The 20,882-nt window shown below is 58.6% G+C and overlaps 1 protein-coding gene across 13 annotated transcripts in view; it reads right to left on the bottom strand.

Moving 5' to 3' along the window:
- Positions 1–20,882, bottom strand: part of EPS15L1 (epidermal growth factor receptor pathway substrate 15 like 1) — a 106,179-nt gene that overhangs the window by 6,991 nt on the left and 78,306 nt on the right. For 9 of the 13 annotated variants that reach the window (XM_010806555.4, XM_059887997.1, XM_059887998.1 and 6 more), the window contains 4 exons: positions 20,759–20,819; positions 19,683–19,765; positions 13,672–13,804; positions 11,317–11,364 (listed from right to left, as the gene is read on the bottom strand). In XM_010806555.4, coding sequence (XP_010804857.2) covers positions 11,317–11,364; positions 13,672–13,804; positions 19,683–19,765; positions 20,759–20,819 — 325 coding nt within the window. The remainder of the gene's footprint in view (positions 1–11,316; positions 11,365–13,671; positions 13,805–19,682; positions 19,766–20,758; positions 20,820–20,882) is intronic. The other 4 variants (XM_024993958.2, XM_059888000.1, XM_024993963.2 and 1 more) reach the window with 2 other exon arrangements.

The following is a 20,882-nucleotide window of genomic DNA, read 5'->3' as shown; positions in this document are numbered from 1 at the left end:
TTTTAAAACTAATGTGCGAGAAGAAGCCAAAAGCCGAGGGCCACGTTCCATACAGAACCCTGGACATAGGCTGCATGTCCAGAGGCAGGCCCTGACCCTGAGTCACGCCTGACCTGTCTGCAGCGCCTGAGCGCAGGGCACCTGCCTTTCCACCCTGCTGGCCTCTGCCACGCCACCTGCCCACACGTCCACCTCCAGGCCCAGCTCCAAAACCACACTCTCTGACGCTGCTTCCTAAGGCCACATTTCTCAGGGTTCCCAGGGGTCCCTAAGGACTTCTGCCTCTGTCCCCTTGAGTTCTGAGACCCAGACCAGGCCCAGGGCCTCAGGCCCAGCTGGCCTGCTTCTGTCTGGGAAGTGGGCATGAAGGGTCAGGGGTCAGAGTCCATGATTGATGCCCTACTGCGGGCGCAAGCGGGGCTCGGCATATGTGGGGCCTGTGACCACTTGACCTCAGGCCCCTCTGGATACACGAGTCTTTTTACTTGTCACTTGACATAGCAGCTGGGTGGCCCTAAGGTACAAAGGCCACCCCGACTCCATCAGTTTCACTCAGAACCTCGAGTCACCGGAGACGTGGTTCTGCCCCCAGGAGAGCCCACAGAGAAGAGATGGGGGCGGAGCCCACCAGAAGCGCTGGTGAAAATCCCCACGCCCCCTCCCACCTGAGCTGGGACCTCTGGGTGGGCGGGTGATGCCAGCAGTGTGGCAGGGACACAGAGGCCCCGAGCCACCCCCGCCCCCGAGAGCTGCTGTTGGTTTCTGTCTGCGTGTTTAAGGAAACGCTGAGAGTCTTGACTTCCCGAGGCTCGCACAGGGCTCTTGAGACACAGGCCGCTCTGCACCCGGCTCTCCGTCACCTCCCGAGGCTGGATCAAAGGACTATGCCTTTGCCCGTGGCCTCATGGGGCCCCCATGCTGACCTCTGGCCTTCCCAGGTTCTTACTGTCACAAACAGCACAGCCTCACCCACCTGTGTCTATTTATAGAGACGTTCCCTGGTGGCTCAGATGGTAAAGAAACTGCCTACGAGGCAGGGGACCCAGGTTCGATCCCTGGATTGGGAAGATCCCCTGGAGAAGGAAATGGCAACCCACTCCAGTACTCTTGCCTGGAGAATCCCATGGACAGAAGAGCCTGGTGGGCTACAGTCCATGGGGCTGCAAAGAGTTGGACACGACTGAGCGACTCACACTTTCACACACTTTCTGGAGGTGGGGCTATGAGTCAGGAGGCGTGCCCACTGCAGCCTGACCTTCCGAGTACCTGCCCCAGGCTCTGACAGGAGACACCCTGACCTAGACGGGCGGGGAGGGGGAAGGCTGCAGACTTGGGGAGGCTCTCTGAGGTTCCCGGTGGCCACAAGTCAGGTCACAATCAACCATGAGGTTCAGTGGGCCAGGCGAACATCTCTCTGCCAAAACCCCTGGGTGGGCCCCACCTGCTGGGGCGGGGACACTTCCCCGGAAGGACGGGCCAAGTCCACTGCGCAAGACAGTAGGAATTAGGGCCCCTCTTCCCCAGGGCAACTGGCTTCTTCAAGTGAAGTCCTGGGGGCTGTGCCCACACCCCACCTTCCATACAGGTCGAGACTTCTGGTCCCTCCTCTTCTATCTGTGACAGAGCCACAGACTTCGGGCTGCTCCCCCTCCAGCACCAAATGCTCCTCCCTGACCTGTCCTCCTAGCTGCTGGCTTTGCTCTCCCTCCCAGACCTCAGCCCTGTGGGCTTCAGACAACAGGGAGACCCGATCTGGGTGCCGGGCTGAAGAGCCACCTCCCCCAAGCCCATCTTCCACAGCAGCCTACTCCCTGGTCCGAGGGATGAGCTGACGGGTGAGCGCGGGCCCCCTGGGCTGGCACCACAGGCAGAGGAGAGCCCCTCTTTGGAGGTGAGCAGGCAGCACAGGCGGGAGGGATCAGGCAAGCCCTGCCCCGCAGCTCATCAACTCCAGGCTGTACAGCCGGGAGCCGTGAATGAACGGGAAGCCGCGCAGATCACAGGGGCACCCTGGGCAAGGAGGATGGGCATGAGCCCCGGGAGCCTGGGTCCCCACAGTGGCACCACCACCCGAGGCAAGTGGTCCTCGCCTCTCCTGGGTCCCTGGGAACCAGCCCTGCAACAGCCACTGGGCAGCTCACTCTCTCAGCTTTCAGCCCCGTGGGCCCCTGCACTCAGCGAGGTGGCCTTTTAACTCAGAGTTGCGCCGAACCTGCTGAGCTCTCTCCAGCTCTCTGGGAGCACCCACCCCAGCCTCGGCCATCCTTCCCCAGCTCAGTGCAGTGCCCTGCGCTCACTGCTGCAGGCCAGAGCGCCCCTCCCCACAGGGGTGCCGCACATTCAGAGGCCGCCCTCCCCACTTCTGGCGCAGACACCGCTGCAGCCCGTCCTGCTCTGTCATTAGGTCACTCGTTGTGTATTTTCTCTCTTGCCCAAGAGATCATGAGCTCCAGAAGGCAGAGCGCTTGGCTGCCCACAGCTGTGTCCCCGCTCCCCAGACGGCTCTACTGAACACAGCTTTCTAACGTGCAAGCTCCACCGTGACGAACTAAGAAAGCCCGCACAAAACCCTTCCCCACCTTGTCCCCTGACACCCCTCCAGGGGCCCGAGCCATACCTCGCTCCCCAGGACCCCAGCCCAGGGCTTCTCTCCAGACAGTCCCTCTGCCTTAAGTGCCTGGGCCCACCATCTCCCCAGGCCTGTGTTCAGCCCTCCTGGCCCAGCCCTTGGAGACAGTGGGCCGTGGACCCCTGGAAGATGGGGAGGAACACGGCAACCGCCCCCCTCAGCCTCAGCTTCCTTATCCATGAAATGGGGTTGTGATGGGATGAACTGGTCCCCCACCCCCAATTCATTATGCTCAGGTCTTCTCCCCCGGTACCTCAGGATGTGGCTGTCTTGGGACAAGGGATCTTTGCAGAGCTAATTAAGTTAGAATGAGGTCCTCTGAATGGGCCCTAATCCAGGAGGACTGGTGACCTCGGGAGAAAAGAGGAGAGCAGGACACGCACATGCACAGAGGGGAGGCCGCGGGAAGGCACAGGGGTGGACGCCGTCTACAAGCCAACCAGAGCAGCCTCAGGAGAAGCCAACCCGGACTCCACCTCAATCTCAGACTTCCGGCCTCCACAGCTCTGAGACGCTCTGTCTCGGCTGTCTCTGCTGCCCGGTCTGCAGTATGTGGTACGGCGGCCCTAGGATACTCGGGCGGCGTAAAGGAGTGTCCGCTCTCCACGGCCACCAGAGCTGAGGTCAGCCTGTGAGGGGGCTGTCTGCTTTTGTAAATCACGTTTTATCAGTCTGCCAACGCCAGGCTGGCATGGCTCCAATACCCAGAGGGCAGGACAGTTTGGCAGTCCCCCATGAGCTCCACAAGGAGACTGAGAACCCCGCGTGCAGAGCTGCTCAGATGCCCCCCGAGCAGGGTGGTGGGTGGGCATATGTAGCCCCTGGGCAGGGTGGCCTCCCCTGAACTTCCGGGTTCCCTGCACTGGCCCCCACCTGTTGGGCTTCCTCAAACCCTCCATGCGGCCTCCCCCTGCCGCAGTGCAGCAGCACCACAGCCCAGGCGTGCCCCCCGAGAGAAGAGCCCCCCGCAGCGTACACCCAGATGCAGACCCTGCCTCGCTTTCCAAACCCCAAGGGGTGGCGTCACCAAAGGCTGATTGTGAATAGACAGGATCCTGAGCGAACCCTGTGCCGGGGTCCCCTGGGACACCGGCAGCCTTCCCTAGGCCCCAAGGGACGAGGCCTCACCTGCCAACCAACCCGATGCATGCACCTCTGCTGGGGCGCCCAGGGGTATGGCATCCTGAGGCATGGGCACACTGACCTCAGCTGGCATGGTCCCTGCAGCCTGGCTACCGTGGTTTCCCTCCCACAGGTACCTCCATCAGGCAGACCTCCCCATGCCGTCCAGCACGGCAAACATCTGAGCACGCATAACAGGGTTGGCTGACCCTAGCCAGGCCCTGAGAGTGACCCCAACAGTGCAGATATTCAAATACACCATCACCCACTTCTGTGCCTTGTTTTTTTTTTTTCATTTAAGAAGAGCTTCCTCTCTTGGTCTGGGGGATTTTTTTTTTTCAGTCACTTTGGGGGCAGAGGTTGGAGGGTGGGAGGCAGTTAAGAATCCAGCCGGCAAGAATGTCAAGCTGAGGTTTCTAATAGGCATGGAGATGATCAATCGGGGAGATCTTGAAAGGAGGCACTCACACCCAAGAACGAAAGGCCCGGGGCCTGGTTTTTGCTTGGTTGCCGAAACCGTTGTTATTTAGAAATCATGACTGTGTTAATATGAAACCAGGGCACATCAACTGCTCCTGTTTTGGAGTGGTGGTGGTGGGGGAAACGGTTTTTTCTCGGTTATCTGTTTTTGTGCTCGGGCATAGAGGCTGAGTTATCGGACCTCACACGTGCAAAACTGGTGGCCTCCCGGCTTTGGCCTGACACGACGCTCACGAGCAGAGACGCCTTTTACAAAAGACGCCCTTGCCCTGACTGCCCTTGGTCCACAACACTTCCCACTCTGCGCCCCCGTTTATTTTTAGCAGCTGCACTTTTCATACATTCTGGGGCTGGTTCCTGCTTTTATGTAACCACTTCTGCTAGGTCCTTAATTGTTTTTTTCTGAAGTGGTGCTCATATTAAACGTGACAGGGTAACCCAATCTGCCTCCGTGCCCCTGGGCAGACCTGCCGCCCGTTTTACGCCTTTCTGCGGCTCCAGGCACTGAGAGTAAAGGAAAGAGGCTTGTCTGGGGCGTGTTTCAGAGAAGAGAGCACAAATCTTTTTTTTTTTTTGCCTTAAATTTTGGTATACAACTAATAACCAGGATGACACCTGGCCTGTCATTCCTAGACATCTGCCCAGGGCAGGGAGGCCTGAGTGGACGGGAGGATGTGACTGTAGACAATCAGATAAAGACCCTCCCCCAGCCCGGGGCTGGAAGCTGCCGAGCCCCCTGGTGACTCCCTGGCACTTAGAGGAGGTTTCATTACCAGGGTGGGGAACCAAGGTTGAAGACAGGACAGAACACGGCTGATTTGAAACCGCAGCAGTTTCAGCAGCTACCCTAGCGGTGCACCGAAACCGCACTCAGGACGGCCTTGAGCAAAAACAATATGAACCTGATGGTTTACCACGGTGTGTGCTGTTAAAAAAACCCTGCTGGCCGGCCCCACCCTGGGAGCAGTATTTTTAATTCTCCTGCTTCTGAACTTTCCGAGACCAAGAGGGCCCCCAGCACCCAGGATCGGGGACTGGCAGGCCGGGGGCGCTGGAGGGCGTGAAGCCCTGAGCCGACCTCCCCCTCCTGGCTTCTCCGGGAAGGTCTCAGCCCGGAGAGTCGGCAGGGAGGGGAGAAAACAGTGGAATACAATCCCCCCCACGACTCACAAACGTGAACACTGAAGGAAGGCAGGCTCTTCTGCTTGCAAATTTTTACCTCGAAGGAGAGTTTAACACGTTTGGGTGACTTGCGGGAGGGTCTCAATAAATCAGATGAACAGAACATAATCAAAAGCAGACGTGAGCCAGAGTGTGTGTTTCATCCCGACCAGATAGTGGCTGGGCTCTGTTTATAAGGTTCAGGGCTGCAGTTGGAAAGTGCAGCTCTGTAGATGAGAGATAAATACAAAAACAACCAAACACAAAAATAAAAAACAAAGGTCTGTGGTCAAGACAGCTGCCCCACCTGAGCTATTACTCTCCACAACACAGGACGTTCCCAAGCTGCCATTTGTGGCAACACGGGACCCACACAACAGCCTCTAGTCCCACACAACACGGGACCCACACAACTGTCACTCTTCCCACACAACACGGGACCCACAACTGTCACTCGTCCCACACAACACGGGACCCACAACTGTCACTCGTCCCACACAAGACGGGACACACACCACAGTCACTCGTCCCACACAACACAGGACACCCACACAACTGCCTCTCGTCCTACACAACATGGTGCACCCACAACTGTCACTCGTCCCACACAACACGGGACCCACACAACTGCCTCTCGTCCCACACAACTGCCTCTCGTCCCACACAACACGGGACCCACAACTGTCACTCGTCCCACACAACACGGGACCCACAACTGTCACTCGTCCCACACAACACGGGACCCACAACTGTCACTCGTCCCACACAACACAGGACACCCACACAACTGCCTCTCGTCCTACACAACACGGCGCACCCACACAACCGCCAGACTTCTGAAAGTCGTACTACGGGAGAGCTATGGCTGTGGAGGTGCCCTCCTTGTCACCTTGGCTGCTCCCTTCCTGCCCCCTGAACCCAGCGAAGAAGCTGAACTGGGGGAAGAGAAAAAGCAGGCTGTCCAGAGCTTCACCTTTCACACCCATCATCACTCGGAAACTTTTTATTTGCTGAAAAAGATCGCTTTTCAGCAACGCACAAGAGAAACACCCAGCCCCCTCTGGTGGGACGAGGTGACCTAACTTCTTGGGCGACGACCCACAGGGCCACGCAAGCGGTGTGCCAGCCAGGAGCCCTGCAGACTCCAGCCCACTCACTCTGGCTCAAGCACACGCAAGGAGAAGGCAAACCCCACAGATCAAAGCCGTGCCAAGCAGCAGAGCCCCAGCAAGATAAAATCTGAGGTCCCCACCATCACAACGTTGAGATTTTCCACTAAAAATATTTACTGAATTTTAAGACAAATTTGCTGAATGCATTGAAGGGAGCAGGATGAGGTTTGGTTCTGAACTGTTGAGAAAAGCTGAACAAATATTTACTATCATCCACCAGGCACCCCCACACCTGATGAGCTTGTCTCACCCTCTGCAAGGTGCCAGGGGTGGTCAGAGGTAGCGAGCCCAAGGGGAGTGGGGTCACTGCCCGGTCAGAGGGAGAAGGCGAGAAGGGGAAAGTGTCGCCACACTTCTGGGGTCCTCAAAGGACAGATTCCCTTAGGACTGAAAAACACTTTTTAAGAGGTTTCCACAGAGGACTCCAAAGACATTCGTAAGAAACCTGGCGGGGGCTGTTTTGGTTCTGTGGCAAACACGGGGAGGGGGTACGTGACTTATCAATGAGTTTACAAACCATAAATCAGCCTTCACAACAAAAATAATACAACCTGGCAGGTCTTAAAATTTGTTTTTTTTTTTTTAATTATATTTGTTTTTTGATTTGCGCCTGCAACACTCTGCTGAGTCAGCCGTGTGCTGGCCTTACACGTCCCCTTGAGGGGCCTTTTGGGGTGCCTTGGGGGGATAGGGAGATGCTAGCTACAGCCAGGTGGGGGGAGCCCTGGGGCCGCAGTGGCCCAGCCTTGGTTCCTCCCTACAGAGCGGCGCCCGTGCAGCCAGGACACCACCTCGGCATGGGCAGGGAGGCGCCGTGCCCACATTTAACAAAGTCCCCAGGGTGCTGTGCGGCGGGTCTGGAGAGGTGAGAAAGCACTCATGTGCGCTGGAGTCAGGGGCGGGGGGCAGAGCCCACCGGGAGCCCTCCCAGCGTGGGGGCAGCGAGAAAGGAGAGCGAGCCTGGAGTGGGGGGCCCGCCCGCCCCCGCGCTCCTGAGGGCTGGTCCCCAGCACCCACTCACACACACACGTGCTGCTTCTCAGCTGACAGTGGCGGCAGGAGCGGGGTTGACTCAGTGCTTTGAATGCGAGGAGTGAAGAGCTGGGGGTTAACATTCACCCCATCAGAAAAGCCAGCACCTCGTGGGGAACGTCTCCCTGGGTCCCCCCCACCTTGCTGTAGGTAGAACCAAGGGGCTGGGGGAGGTACACAGGGCCTGTGCCGTGGGCGAGGGGGGTGCCAGGGCCAGGGTGGTAGCCGCTGTCTGTTCACACCTATACACAGACGCCAGACTGGGGAGTCCAGGCTCTTGCACCCCACCTCAAGGCCTTGCTATAAAGCCCCCCAGACCCCAGCAGGCTGAGCCCCGACTCCTCTGCTCCAGGCCCCCCAGGTCTGGGCACTTTCACCCCGCTATACAACAGGTGACAAGCGTGTCACTGAACTCCCACTCAATCCACCACGCGACTCTGGGTGCAGGAGGGCGGGCGTGGGCTAAGGCAGGCAAACGCTTCTATTTTCAAACTCGGCCGACTTTGCAAAACAGAAATTCACCCCAGAGAACAATTCGTCTCCAGGCGTTTCACACCTTAAGAAGCTGAGAGGAAAGTGACTTTCTTTCCTTGGCCAGGAGCCGGCTCATGAGCACTGTGGTCAGGGGTCCTGCCCAGTCCCAGCACGGACGCTCCTGATAGGCGGCGGGGGTGGGGGGCAGCCCACGGGAAAAGGAGGGCTCCACCAGGCTGGGTGCCTGAGGTTCCCTGGAGCTCCCCGACCCTGGAGCACCCCAACCCTGGCTGGCCGGCAACTGTCGCATTTTTCCACATTCGAGCTGGCAATGAACTGCATTTGTCCTGTTCTAGAACTATCACATGTACCCACTGAATTATCTCTCTGAAATCATCGTGGGAACGGAATTCAAGTAGTTAAGTTCAAGGCCGAGGTGCTAACCGCTACGGCTCAACTGGAGAAGCCATTTTCAGAGTGGATCCTGCGCAATAAACAAGGGGTTGGGATCCACAGGGGCACTGCTTAACCGCCCTGGTTTCACGCCACGCTGCCTGGCCTCTCAGAGCCGGGCACACACCCCGGCTGGCGCCACGGAGGGGCCCGAGGCTTCCTCTGCAGCTGGCTCCCGGGTGGCAGCTCCCGGGACGGCCAAGCTGACCACCGGGCGGATGGGCCGGCCCCGGGGGCGGGCAGACACCAGAAAGGCGCCAGAAGAAAGATGCCACCTTCTGTGACCCTGTTCTGTTACCACGTGGGGTCAGTCACAGATGTGGGAGGGGACTCGGGTTCCAGGGGAGAAATGATGATTTATTTATTTTTTCAGAATCACTTGAATCAAACAGGACCCTAGTTATTAAATAGTATCCCGTTGTCTGGTATGGGTTGGAAGGATACTGAGAAGGGGGAGGGGGCAGAAAGACACCACCAGAGTGTGCGTGGCTTTATTCTGCAGGTGAAAAGGTCATTAGCTGTAATAATAATTAAACTGGGGAGAGGTTAAAGGTGACTGGCTGGTTAGCGGTGAAGGCACGCTAGCTGGTGTCACCCAGGCGCTGCAGGAACCGCAATGTGGGGCTGCGCTTACAGGAAGTGGCAAGGGTGGGGCCCAGGGCACAGGATCCCGCTATCTGTCGCCGCAGGCGCGAGGGCCCAATCACTGACACCCACACAGCCATTTCCTGCACTTGAAAAAAAAATCTGTTTCTCCCTTTGCAAATCAACAACTTTTACCTAGAAACTCTTCGGCGGTGAGTTCTGACTGATCTCGATCTCCGGTCCGTTGCAGAGAGCACACCGCTGTTTACCTGGGGGAGGTGTACCAGCGCTAATTCTAACTGACAGGTTTCGGCGGCTGCCAGAGTGGTCTGTTTTGCATCTGCCTAGAAGAAACCAAGTCTCTACCCAAACAGACACCTGCTTGTTACTGCATACCTTGATAGACCTTTCTAGAAAACACCTCTGGGCTCAGAGAACTCAGTGCCAACTCCAGAGCGCCATGTACTGCCCCAGAGGGTGATTCTCAAAGGTTCTCGAGCAAAGCTTTCTGGCCTGGGTCAGAGCAGATGGCCGGCCTGAGGGCTGCTCCAGTCATGCGCCTCGGATGCCAGAACTCTTTCCCAGAGAACCCTGGTGAGGCTCCCGGCTGGTGGGATCCCCATCGTGACTCCACAGGCTGACGCTGTGTGTTGATTTCATGTCAGCTAATCTTTCATCAAACTTAAAGATGCAACCAAAACTCAGCTCCCACAGGCTGTGAACACTGCAGCCTCTGGGGCATAAGGCTGGCATCCCCAAAGCCAGGAGTTAACTCAGACCCAAACATCCACCTGGTCCCACACGAGTGACGACAGCTGAGCTTTGCCAGAGAGGACCCTGGAGCCCTCTTTGAAGTTCAACTACCCACGCTATTTTTTTTCGGCTGCAAAGATTTCTGCTAAACTGCCAACTCATGGGGGAAAAGGATCCCTTGAGAACTCCCTGTACGCATATGACAGCCTCAGGCCCAGCCTCTGTCTTTCCCCGGGGAAGGAGGGCCCTGAGTCCTGGTCCCTGTATCCCAGGGCCGGGTTGGTGGGTACACACCACACTCGTCACGACGCTCATCAGCTGTGCAAGGCACTTACCAGAGAGGCCACACGCTAGGCCACAGGTGCGCCCGAGTTCAGGTGGGGAAACAGGCTCGGCAAGGTTAAGACACTTGCCCAGAGCCCCTCCGGGAAACGGAAGCAGCCAGAACGTGCAACCAGTCTGATCAAGCATCCTCCTGGGATGCTAGCAGGACAGGGGACCCAGATGCCCGAGGGAGGCAGCATCAGACTCGCCTCTCCTGGCCTCACACGTCGGAGCTGACTCCAGACACAAAGACCTGGTGGGGTTCCAGAAGCTCTGGGTCCCCTCCAGGTGAGCCTCGAGTGGGCGTGTGCTCAATCAGACCCATTTCCCATACAGAGTGGTGAAGGTGAGCCTGCTCCTTCCTCATGGTTTCTGGAGTGTGGGTATGAAGCTGTGTATGTAAGAAAAGCCACAGTCACCCGGCTGGCTGGACTGTCTGCTCACCTACCTCCATGAAGGAAGGGGTCATGGCTCCGCCGCCAAGGCCACCCGGCCTCGGGAGCAGGGGACCCGCCTCAGCCCCTCCCTGCTCGCCCTCCCCGGACCAACACCCCCACACGTCCGGTGGCCCTTGACCGTGACAACACGGCACGTTCACGCGCTGGCCACGTGGCCCCTCCAAGCACGAAAGGGCTGGATCAGCAAGAAGCCCTCACTCGCCAACTGCTGGACTCTGATTCCTCACAAAGACAACCACCACCACCCGTGGACATCCCCTTGGCTGCTTCCCATCGCAGGAGCCAAGAGAGCGAGAGCTGAGCCCGAAGCTTCCGTAACAAACATTCCAAGCGGGATTTTCTGACTCTCATCTGCTGACCTGTCTTGCTAATAAGCAGACACGGCCAGGTGGCTCCAATTGAAGAGGCCTTGCTCCCTGTGACGTAGACAGGGGAGAAGAGGGCCGTGCACACGGCTGGGCTCCAATCCCCCAATCGGGGAAGTAGCCTGGAGAGGACAAGTGCATGCCCGCCACCAACATCCACCCTGTTCAATGACGCCTGCTGGGTCGGGCGGCCCTCGCGGGGCATCGACGCAGCCGGCAGTCTCCGGTTGTTACAGGTTAGTGTGGAATCACAGCAGAAGCACCGCTGGAAGTGCTCTCACAGCACCCGCCACACAGCGTGTACCTACCACCCAGCAACGTGTACAGCGCGGGGGTTTCCTGTTCAGCCACTGCTTCTAGGTAAGAGAATCAGACGAAAGATGTTTAGGCCTCATGCGGGCACAGAGTGGCCGCTCACAGGTGCAGCACTGCACACAGGCTGGCTGCTGTCCAGAGCACCCAAAGCTCGTGGCGTGGTTCTCAATACAGCTTGGGGGCGTGGGGGAGCGGGAGGCCTGGGAGGGGGTGGGGGTCACCAGGTGTAGGGCTGGCCCTGCTGCCCACCCTTGCTGTGTGACCTCGGGCGCCCACGTGAACCTCTCCCTTCCCTCTCCAGTTCTGATAAGACAGCATCATGGTGCCTGTCCAGTCTTGCGGGTCTTGCCAGAATCTGGTGGGCTTATAGTCGTGACCTTGCACCCTGAGGGTCATGATGTGAAGAGGATACTTGGGGCACCTGGCCAGCTGTGGCTCAGCAAGGGTGCAGCAGGCCAAAGCCACGACGAGCAGAGGCGGCCTGAGACCCCCGGGTTACACGCCCAGACTTCCCCCGACACGGATAGGGCTCTGAAAAGCCTGAGCCCTGGAGCCAGCCCCCAGGAGCTGAGCTGCGGCTCCAGCGGGCTCTGCTTTCCAAGTCCACGGCACACTGAGAGCAGAAGCCGCGGTGGGTGGGGAGACTCACTGAGGGAGACACAAGGGGAGGTGCCAGCCGAGGGCGACTTCAAAGGCACCCCCGCGCTGGTTCAGGGAAGGGGAGGAGGCTGAGATGAATGTTTCCAAGAAACCCTGAGAACGAAGCTCGGCGCCTGCCGCAGCCAGCGAGGAGAGCAGCTCCTCCACGAGGCCCAACAGATGCTGAGCTGCCGGGTGTGTGTGTGCGTGTGTGCACAGGCGCATGCAGGCACTGTGTGAGAGCGTGTGCGTGCACACGTGCAGCGTGTCACTGCGTGCACAGGTTTGCTATGGCTCCCGTCTTTCTGATAGAGAAGGCCCAACGCCACTGCGTCAGGAGACCAGCCAGCGTCCCTCGAGGGTCACAGCCTCTAAGGCGTAAGCGGCTTCTCGCAGAAGCAGGGAATTCCTTCACAGTTCTTGCTTCCCCCTCAACTCCCCACCCCGTTTCAGGGTGAATGCCTTTGAAGCATGGTTTACAGAAAATCTGTCATAAATTCACCCCACCCACTGGGCGTGCTTTCTCTCGTGTCCCATCCACAAGGAGGCCAAACTGGGCACTGTGGGCGGAGGGCCTGTCCTCCTGAGACAAGGCCCTGCCAGCAGGCGACAGGAGTGGGGAGGGTGCGTTTTTGAACGGCTTCCCCTCTGTGAGGTTCTAGTGACGGGTGTAGGAAGGCTGGCCATCCTTGAACTCATGACCCCCTGTACCTAGTGACCTCAGGGTGTGGGCGGAGGCCCTGGGGGCTGACTGCAGGGGCAGGGTGCACTCAGGTGGGAAGGAGAGAGTCACCTTCCAACAGAAAGGACCAGGAGAGGAGGCCGTGAGAAGAAGGCACGACCGCAGGAAGGCGCGGTTCTTCTATGAGCTACAGTTTAGGGACAGCACAGGGGATTCTGCTGGGGAACCAGAGCAGACCACAAAGGGGGAACAGACTAACGATTGGGGAACTGCAGTGAATCCTTCTGCCACTGGGAGCAACAGCTTCCTGCTTTTAAGTCTGATAACCTGGCCTGTTGAACCATCGCCATCACCCAAGACAGGTACCCTGCATGAGCTAACCATCCTTGGCACCCTCAGAGGGCTCAATGCTGCGAGAAGCCTGCAACATCCCATAACCAGGAGAAGGAAGGGCTGCAGGAAGCCCCCTGTTCAGAGCTATCTGCCTAGATGCTGGGGCAGGAGCAGAGGGCAAGGGAGCCCCAAGCCATGTGGCTCCTCTCACGTTAAACATGACCAAGGAAGAGCCCCACCCCTCCCCAAGTCCTGAACCAATGTGGAGGCACAGGAGGGATGAAGTGGCTTCAGCCACTGCTTCCGCCGCCCCCAGCCCTGGGCCCCCCCTGAGCCAACCTGGGAAAGAGCTCAGTAGGGGTGGGGAGGTCGGAGGAGCCACAACTGCACGCTGAGCCAGGGGCCACGCAGCAGCTCTGCCAACCGCCAGGAGGGTTCTTAGCCCCCGGCCTCTGAAGACCACTCTGTAGCCCCACACAGAGCCCAGAGCCCAGGGGCCCACAGGACGAGGCGAGGATAGAAGGGACCGGAGGCGCTTCCAGGCACATGGGGTGCGCAGAGCCACGTGACGGGCAGAGGGGAGCCCCTCTGGCTCCGAACACGGACCCTCTGGGCTGGTGAGCGGAGGGGCCCGCCATCCCCCGCCGCCCAGCGACGGTGGGCAGGAAGCTTCAAGAGAAGGAAGCGTACTGACCGCTCGGCGGTTTAGGCCGCGGAGGAGCAGGTTTCTTCGGAGGCACAGCGGGAGTGTCCTGTTTACTTTTAAAGGGGTCATCTGAGAATCCTGCCCCTCCAAAGGAGGAGGTGAAAGGCCCAGAAGTTGGGGGCTGCAAGAGAGGACACGAAAAGAGAGGCAGAAACAATCATTAACATGGAGGCAGGGACGCCCACTGAGCCCTCCGCGCTGTGCGGCACGGCCCCCGCTCGGCCCGAGGGCTGCTTGCCAGCCCCCTGCTTTCCTCCACCCTCGACAGACGGCGTTCTCTGGCCCACAAGGGGGCAGCTGGCAGACACAAGGAGCAAGCAGGAACACCCACCGCCTTGATGGGCTAATGTCATGCGGTGGGGCGTGGGGGTGGGGAGCTGTTCCCTGCCACCCGCCTGGGGGTATCGGGGCTTCCTGCTCACACTTCAGAGACGTGTCCCACCCCTCTCCCTTCGGTCAGCATCAGGCACTCAGTCAGAGTGGCACCAGACCCTCTCTGTGCCGCTGAGCTGCCCCCCCAGGGACTCAAGCTGGAGCCCACCCCACCCACACTGGCACAGCCACCGCCACCTCTGATGGGCTCTTGTCGCCTCTGGCCTGGACCCTCCACGGGCTTCCTCCAGCCCTAGTCTCACCCACGCCCCGCTCCCCCCAGATATCTACCATCTCACACCCAAATTGGACCACATCACACCAGCCACAGAGAGATGCCTGGAGGGATGGGTGGGCAGGAAGGCAGGAGGGAAGGTAAACACAGCAGGTGGGCAGGGAGGCAGGAAGATGGGCAGGCAGGAACGTGGCCAGGCCCTGAAGCTTAAAGGCAACTCCCAGTACTCCTCAAGGCACACTGGGCCTTCCTCATAGCCCCCCAACCCCTCACTGCGCAATGCTTTGGCCTCACCCCTGCAGTGGGCCCTCTCTTGGCAATTCTCTGACGCCTGGAGCCCCGGGTGCCCCATCCCTAGGCCTCCATACATACAGGGTCCCTGATTCGGGGCGCTCAGCCCTTCCCATCCACCGAGCCCGTGCTCCTTCTCAGAGACAGGCTGGAGCTCACTGCCACCCCCAGACCCCTCCCTGCCACACCTTCCTGGACCGGCTCAGATGTCCTAGGGGGAGCTGACAGGACACAGCTTATCACACCAGGGTCAGGCAGCCAGGACCCTCCTGTCTTAATTGAGTGGCCTGAAAGGCAAGAGGCACCGATAGGGCGCACACCTGCCCGTGGCGGGCAAGGACTCGTCTATATGGGCTCCCTCTCCTGAAGCCCCAGCACGGCGCTGGGCACGACAAACCTCCACTGACGGACAGATGAGCGCAGAGGACCAGTGGCGCCCCGAAGGGAGACCGCTCTCTCTGTGGGTGGGGGATCGTGTTCACTCACACAGAAAAGAACTAGGGAACAGTAGAGAGGAGACTCAGAGCTGTTGGACACAAAGGGAAGCAGTGGACACTGGAGTGAAAGCGCTGATATGATCCTCAAGAGAGCAAAGGAAAGGAGACGCACGGTGGGCACGCAGCGGCGCGAGGAGGGGCGCTTGCAATGCTCTCCCCAGTGCGGGGGGAGGGGCTGGCCGAGGGACAGGAGAGCCCACTTTGGGGACTTCCCTAGGCACCTGGTTCCCACACGTGGATGGAGCAGTGGGGAGAAGGGCGGGCATCAGTCACAGGGTCGTGGTCACGGGGACACAGATGCGGCCACCCCTGTCCCTCGTACCTAGTCCCAGATACTCGTTTCAGGTGGGAGAGAGGCGGCTGGTCCACAGAGATAAGGAGGGGGCCTGGAGAGGGCGGCGGCACCCTCAGCCAGGACCGCTGGGAACCCCAGTTCCTCCCCCAGAACCTCAGAAGGCCCCAGGGTAGGAGACGTCCACTCTGTGCTGGTCTCACCACATCGTCCCACCGGCCTGGGGACAGAGTCCTCTGGCCACCCCTTCCATCTCACAGGCAGGGAAGCTAAGGAACTGGGAGGAGACATGGCCTGCTGACAGCACAGCACCTCAGGGTGGGACCTGGAGGCCCCGGTCCCGGCTCCGTGCCTCTGTTTCCTCTTCTGTGAAATGACCATCATGACTGGCCCGCGCTCGCAGGGCTGGGCGAGAAGTTGAAAGGGAGTGCATAAGCGGCTCCACCCGGCACCTGAACCACATCAGCAGAGACAGCGCAAGCAGAATCATGCCGAGGATGTGGATGTGACTAGGATTCCCCTGGATGCCCGCAAGAATCTGCAAATGCCCGCTGGCCACCGACACTGTGTTTCTGCTGTTTCCTGTCATCCACAGAGCCCTTCCCAGACTGAGCGAGCCGGAGAGCCAAGGTGCAGCGTGGACCTGCAGCTCAGCTCTGAAGTGAGTGGGTTAGGGTCTGCTGTTTGGGAAAGAAGATGGAGCAGCCGCTGAGATGAGAGCGCGCGCTGCTTCTGCTTTTGCTGTTCCCAGGACACGCCCCGGGTTGACAGCTCTCTCCACGCTTGCCACAACCTGAGACGAGCAGGCAAGAACCAAAATCAATTTCTTGGCAAACAGGGGGCGTGACCAGCTCCCAAGGCCCCTGCGTGGACCCGTTCTTGTCCTGGGAGCTGGGTGTGCTCCAGCTCTGGGGAAGGGGTGCAGAGGGACACCTGGGAGCCTCTGGGTGCAGAGCCCCCGCCCCCAGAGCTGCATGGCGCATGGTGAGGCCCTCGTCCACCCGGCCTGTGCACCGCACCCTGAGCGCGAACTGCACTGAGCCTCCCGACTGGCTGGGCACACCGTGGGCCAAGCTGACCCTCCGCACACCCCCCCCGCCATCTGTCTAAACCCACCGCGTGGCTGGTGGACCCGCTCCAAGGAGAAAGAGTTCGCCCACAGCAGGGAGTTTTATCACTTCTGACACCAAAAAGCCTGCGTCATTTCCGAATCCTGACTTTCATGACTTGAAGTTTCCCAAGAAGCCTCCTCTGGGACCTGACTGGTTCCTACTCAGGCTGCAGCTTCAGGGAAAGTTGCTATTTTTAGAAGGGTTTCAGTAAAGCCGGTAGGGGCTCTCTGGCTAGGCTATAGTGAAGTGTGCTCCAAAAACAGAAAAAAAAAAAAAGGAAAACGCACAGACAAAAAAGCTACTATACAAGACGCAGCTCTAAAAGGTTTACAGTTTAAAAAACTGACTTAAAACAAATGACTCTCAACTTAAAAAAAAAAGCCCTAAATAGAAATGCATGCTTGAAAAACAACTGAAAATGGGCTGACAAAGGGCAGTCAAGTATTTCATAGCTGGCTTTTTAAAAAAAAATCCTAGGGTGGGAGGGGTGAAATAATTAAGTTGGAGTCTTGTTTTTATTCTCAGATGCTTTCTGAGATCTATTTTGGGGAAAGTGTTCTTAACGCAAGGTAATACTGCCTAGAAAAACCGCCTCAGGTACGAGGGGACCTCAACTAAGGGTACAGGCCCAGAGCAACTCCCAGAGGAGGCCAGGGGATCGGACTGTTGGCTGGCACTCTCTCCTCCAGCACTGCCGGGCAGCGGGGGCACACTCCAGCTTTGGGTGAAGTTAAGGAAGGGCGCCAGCCCGCACGGCCTCCCCACCCCACTCAGGTGGAGAAGAGACAGCGATGTTCAAAACACACATACACACACACACACACACACACACACCCCAAGCACTTAAAAAAAACACCTTCTTGCCACTTTACTTTCATTTCCTTCGGCATTTTATTTATACACACAATGTTGTTCTTGAAAAACAGAAAGGGAACCAAAAGGGAAAAACAGAGACCTATGAGGTTAGGGCGCTGAACTGAGCTGGGCAAGCGGCATGAGATCAGGAGCTGATGGGATCGTGGAAACAAAACAACGGAGAACTGGACAAACTTTCCACGGCCCCAGCCAGCCCTGTCCCGCCCAATGCCACCAACAGGAAGGGGCGCTGGCTCTGAAGTCACAAGTGCACGTGTGTGTGGCCTGATCCGGGACACGAGATCAAGGAGAGGGAAAGTGGAATAAAAGAGGGAAAACGCAACTGTAGGTTAGAACGCGCGCCAAGAGGGAAGGGCCAGGCTCTGAAGTGCCTGGCTCGGGGTCGCCTCTGCAGCTAGCAGAGACGCAGGTGGGTGCTGCCTGGAGGCGGCGGCTCGGGTCCCGCCAGGCGGCCACTCCACACAGCCTCCACCACTCCCTGATACAGAGGGTTGGCTCACGCCTCGTCCTTGTCCCCTGGTCCCAGCTCGGGGGCACTGCTCGCCCTCATTCCCCTGCCTCTGGGGGAGAGGGCCCACTCGTGCTGGGTTGAGATCACAGCGTGAGCCCCTTCCCTGGAGACTGCCGCCCCCACGTGGCAGAGGTTTCTTCATTTCAGGGGATAGTTTCCCGCCCGCTAAGCAGGGACATAAGCCAAGGACACACAGCTCCACTAGGGGAGTGCATGTAACAGCCACACAGTGACAGGTGAACACGAAGGCACATCTTGGGCTCTGGTCCCTTCTGGCCGATCCCAGACCACAAGTGTCCCAGTTCCCACAGGAGGGTGACTCCCTCCAGGCGCTGGAAGGAGACAGGACGGAAACCCTGGCACCCCCAGGCTCCCTCCCACGGCAGCCAATGGGCAAACAGATGCTCTGCCTCCAGCCAGGACTTAGATTTGCTACCTCGACAGTTTACACTCACGCGCTTCTCTGAAAACCTGAACAAAACCTCAAACGTTTCTTGGAAGCCACATGCCACAATCACATGTCGCTAACCACAAGCACTCAGCACCCAGACAGCCGTGCGCCCCTCAGGCTGAGTGAAGCAGGAGGGATGCCCCTCCGAGGAGCTGGCAGTAGGGTGCAAGGTCAGGGGAGGTACGGGACTCCAGGCTGTGGGTGCCTGTTCCCACACGCTCCAGGGTTCGTTCTCCAGCCACCCCCCGACCCTCCAGCTAAGCGGCAAGATCAGGGACAGGAACTGTATCTGCATGTGGTCACCAGTGCCCCAGTGGCCATGGAGCCCGGGCCACCTGGACGGGAGCAGGTGGCTGGAAAAAACCGGAGGAATAAGTGGAGAACACGGGGGCTTCAACAGGCTGTGCTGCACCCGGTTCTGTATCCTTGAGGGGACCCCACCCTCCTGACGAGGCCAAGACACATACACCGAACGCTTCGCTAAACTCCTGTTAACCCGGGCTCGCAGTCGAAACCAAGGGATGCTAAAGGTTAGGACGGAGAACAGGAGCTGCAAATCAACTCCCCACGGCCAACGTTTTCAACATCTCAGCAGTTTCTTCTGGAATGTACCTCAGAGTCATGGGCTTCTACTCTCATCGCTTGCTCTGTTTTGGACAATCTCTACCGACTTCTTGCTATGTAAAGATTTAACTCTCCAGGCACACCTCCTTCGAGCCCCTCTCGACAGTGTGATCACACCACGTGTGGGGCTACATTTACAGTCAGTTCAGGTAATTACGGCCACGCACACACCGCCCAGGCAGAACAGGAGTGACTTGGGGGCCTTCCTGAACAGCTCACTTCTCACCCGCGTATTTATTCACCGACTGAGCCCAGCCCTCGCTTTCCACATTCTTCTCGGGTTCTGCCCACAGGCAGCTCCAGACACATCTCCTGCGTGTGGGCCCGTGGCCCCCTGTTCTGGCCTCGCAGGCTGCACGCCAGGCCTGGCCCCTGTGCCCAACACCTTCTTGCTTTGTTTGGCCATTGGGAGACTTTATCACCTGAGGTCGTGAGACACCAGCGAGGGCAGGAGGGAGCCCCTCGCACCTATGCTTGGGCAGGGGGGGACTCAGGGCTCTGGCAGCACCACTTAGAGGAAGGGAAATGGGTCCAGCCACAGCCATGGACACCTTCCAGACCCTGTCTGTGCACTCACGACGTCACGTGAGCATGCATTCTGCATTTCAGAGTTCGACAGGTGCCAAGGAAATACATACGTGGCATGAAACTACCATGCCCGGCAGCCACAAGACCACGACCGCGACCGCAGCACACGGACACCAGCAGAGGCACAGGGGCTCCACGCGAGAGCTTTACCTTGGACATCTGGCTGAAGTCGGCAAAGCCCTCAGCACTACTGAAGGACCCGCTTCCGAAGGGGTCCAGGGCTCCGAAGGGACCTGCAAGCAGCACCGGGAGAGGCAGAGTCACGGCGCGCTCAGGAGCACGCCTCGTGGGGCCAGCCCACGCGTCGCCTCCCAGTTCCCCACGGCACCAGAGCACAGCCAGGGTGGTCACATCTGCTTGTGGGGTGGTGACTCTGGTGCAGGTTCTCAACCAGGAGCCCCCCCCCGCCCCGCCCGGCCCACTCTGGCTTGTGGTTGGTGCGGCTCAGCCAGACAGTTTGCGGCCACGCGAGCTAGGGGCACTCAGCCCTGTGGCTGGGCTGCCAGCCAGCATCGTTCACACTCATGGAAGGAGTGACAAGGCCCCCATGGAAGGACAGACAGGGCCTGGTGTCTGTCCTTCTGGACCAGGAAGGGGGAGTGAGAGGGAAGGGACTGCCGCCCACACGGCTCATGTGGGGACATCATCTGTGGATAGAGATTTCTGCTGAGATTTTTCCTTTGGTGGGTGGTGTGATTTTCCTGGAGTAGCCCACAAGCCCACCTATGAAGTCAAGCTCTGTAACTAACAAGCCAAGATGCTAGGCAAGGTGGCAGTACCAAGTGGGGCCTGTTCCCACAGGCAAGGTGGGGCGGGGGTGCAATCCGCAAACGCTCCCCTCCCTTAGCGGCACCTAAGGGTTTTGTGCTGTGAAGGGAGGGTCCCTCAAACCCAGCGCCCATAGGACAAGCCTCAACAGACCTTTGGATTTATTTAGGAAAAAAAGCCAAACATACAAACCAAACATTCATAAGAAAGACCGAGTAAAAAGTAACTAATACGTTAGTGTTATTACCGAATTAATCCCTACAGCCAAGCTTCCTTCCCAGCAGATGCCAGCTCCCGCTCAGGAAGACGAGGGCCGTGGCGTGGGCCACTGCCTCGGGTGAGGATCTGGGTGCTACTTACTAACCACACAAACGCTGAGGACGCACCAGCTTTGGAAACAGGTGGGCCATTCTACTGCCCAGGGACGAGTGAGAAGTAAAAGCAGCCATTGGTCTCACCTGATCCTTTTGAGGAGACAGTGGAGGATGAAAACGGATCGCTGGATTCAAAGGGGTCGAGCTGAATGAAAAGGACAGAGGAGAGAGTGAAAAGCAGTTCCTGTGCCCATCACCCATTCATTCA

This window comes from Bos taurus, chromosome 7, assembly GCF_002263795.3.
Source record: "Bos taurus isolate L1 Dominette 01449 registration number 42190680 breed Hereford chromosome 7, ARS-UCD2.0, whole genome shotgun sequence".
Lineage (NCBI taxonomy): Eukaryota > Metazoa > Chordata > Mammalia > Artiodactyla > Bovidae > Bos > Bos taurus.
This window is presented reverse-complemented; position numbering and strand designations above follow the sequence as displayed.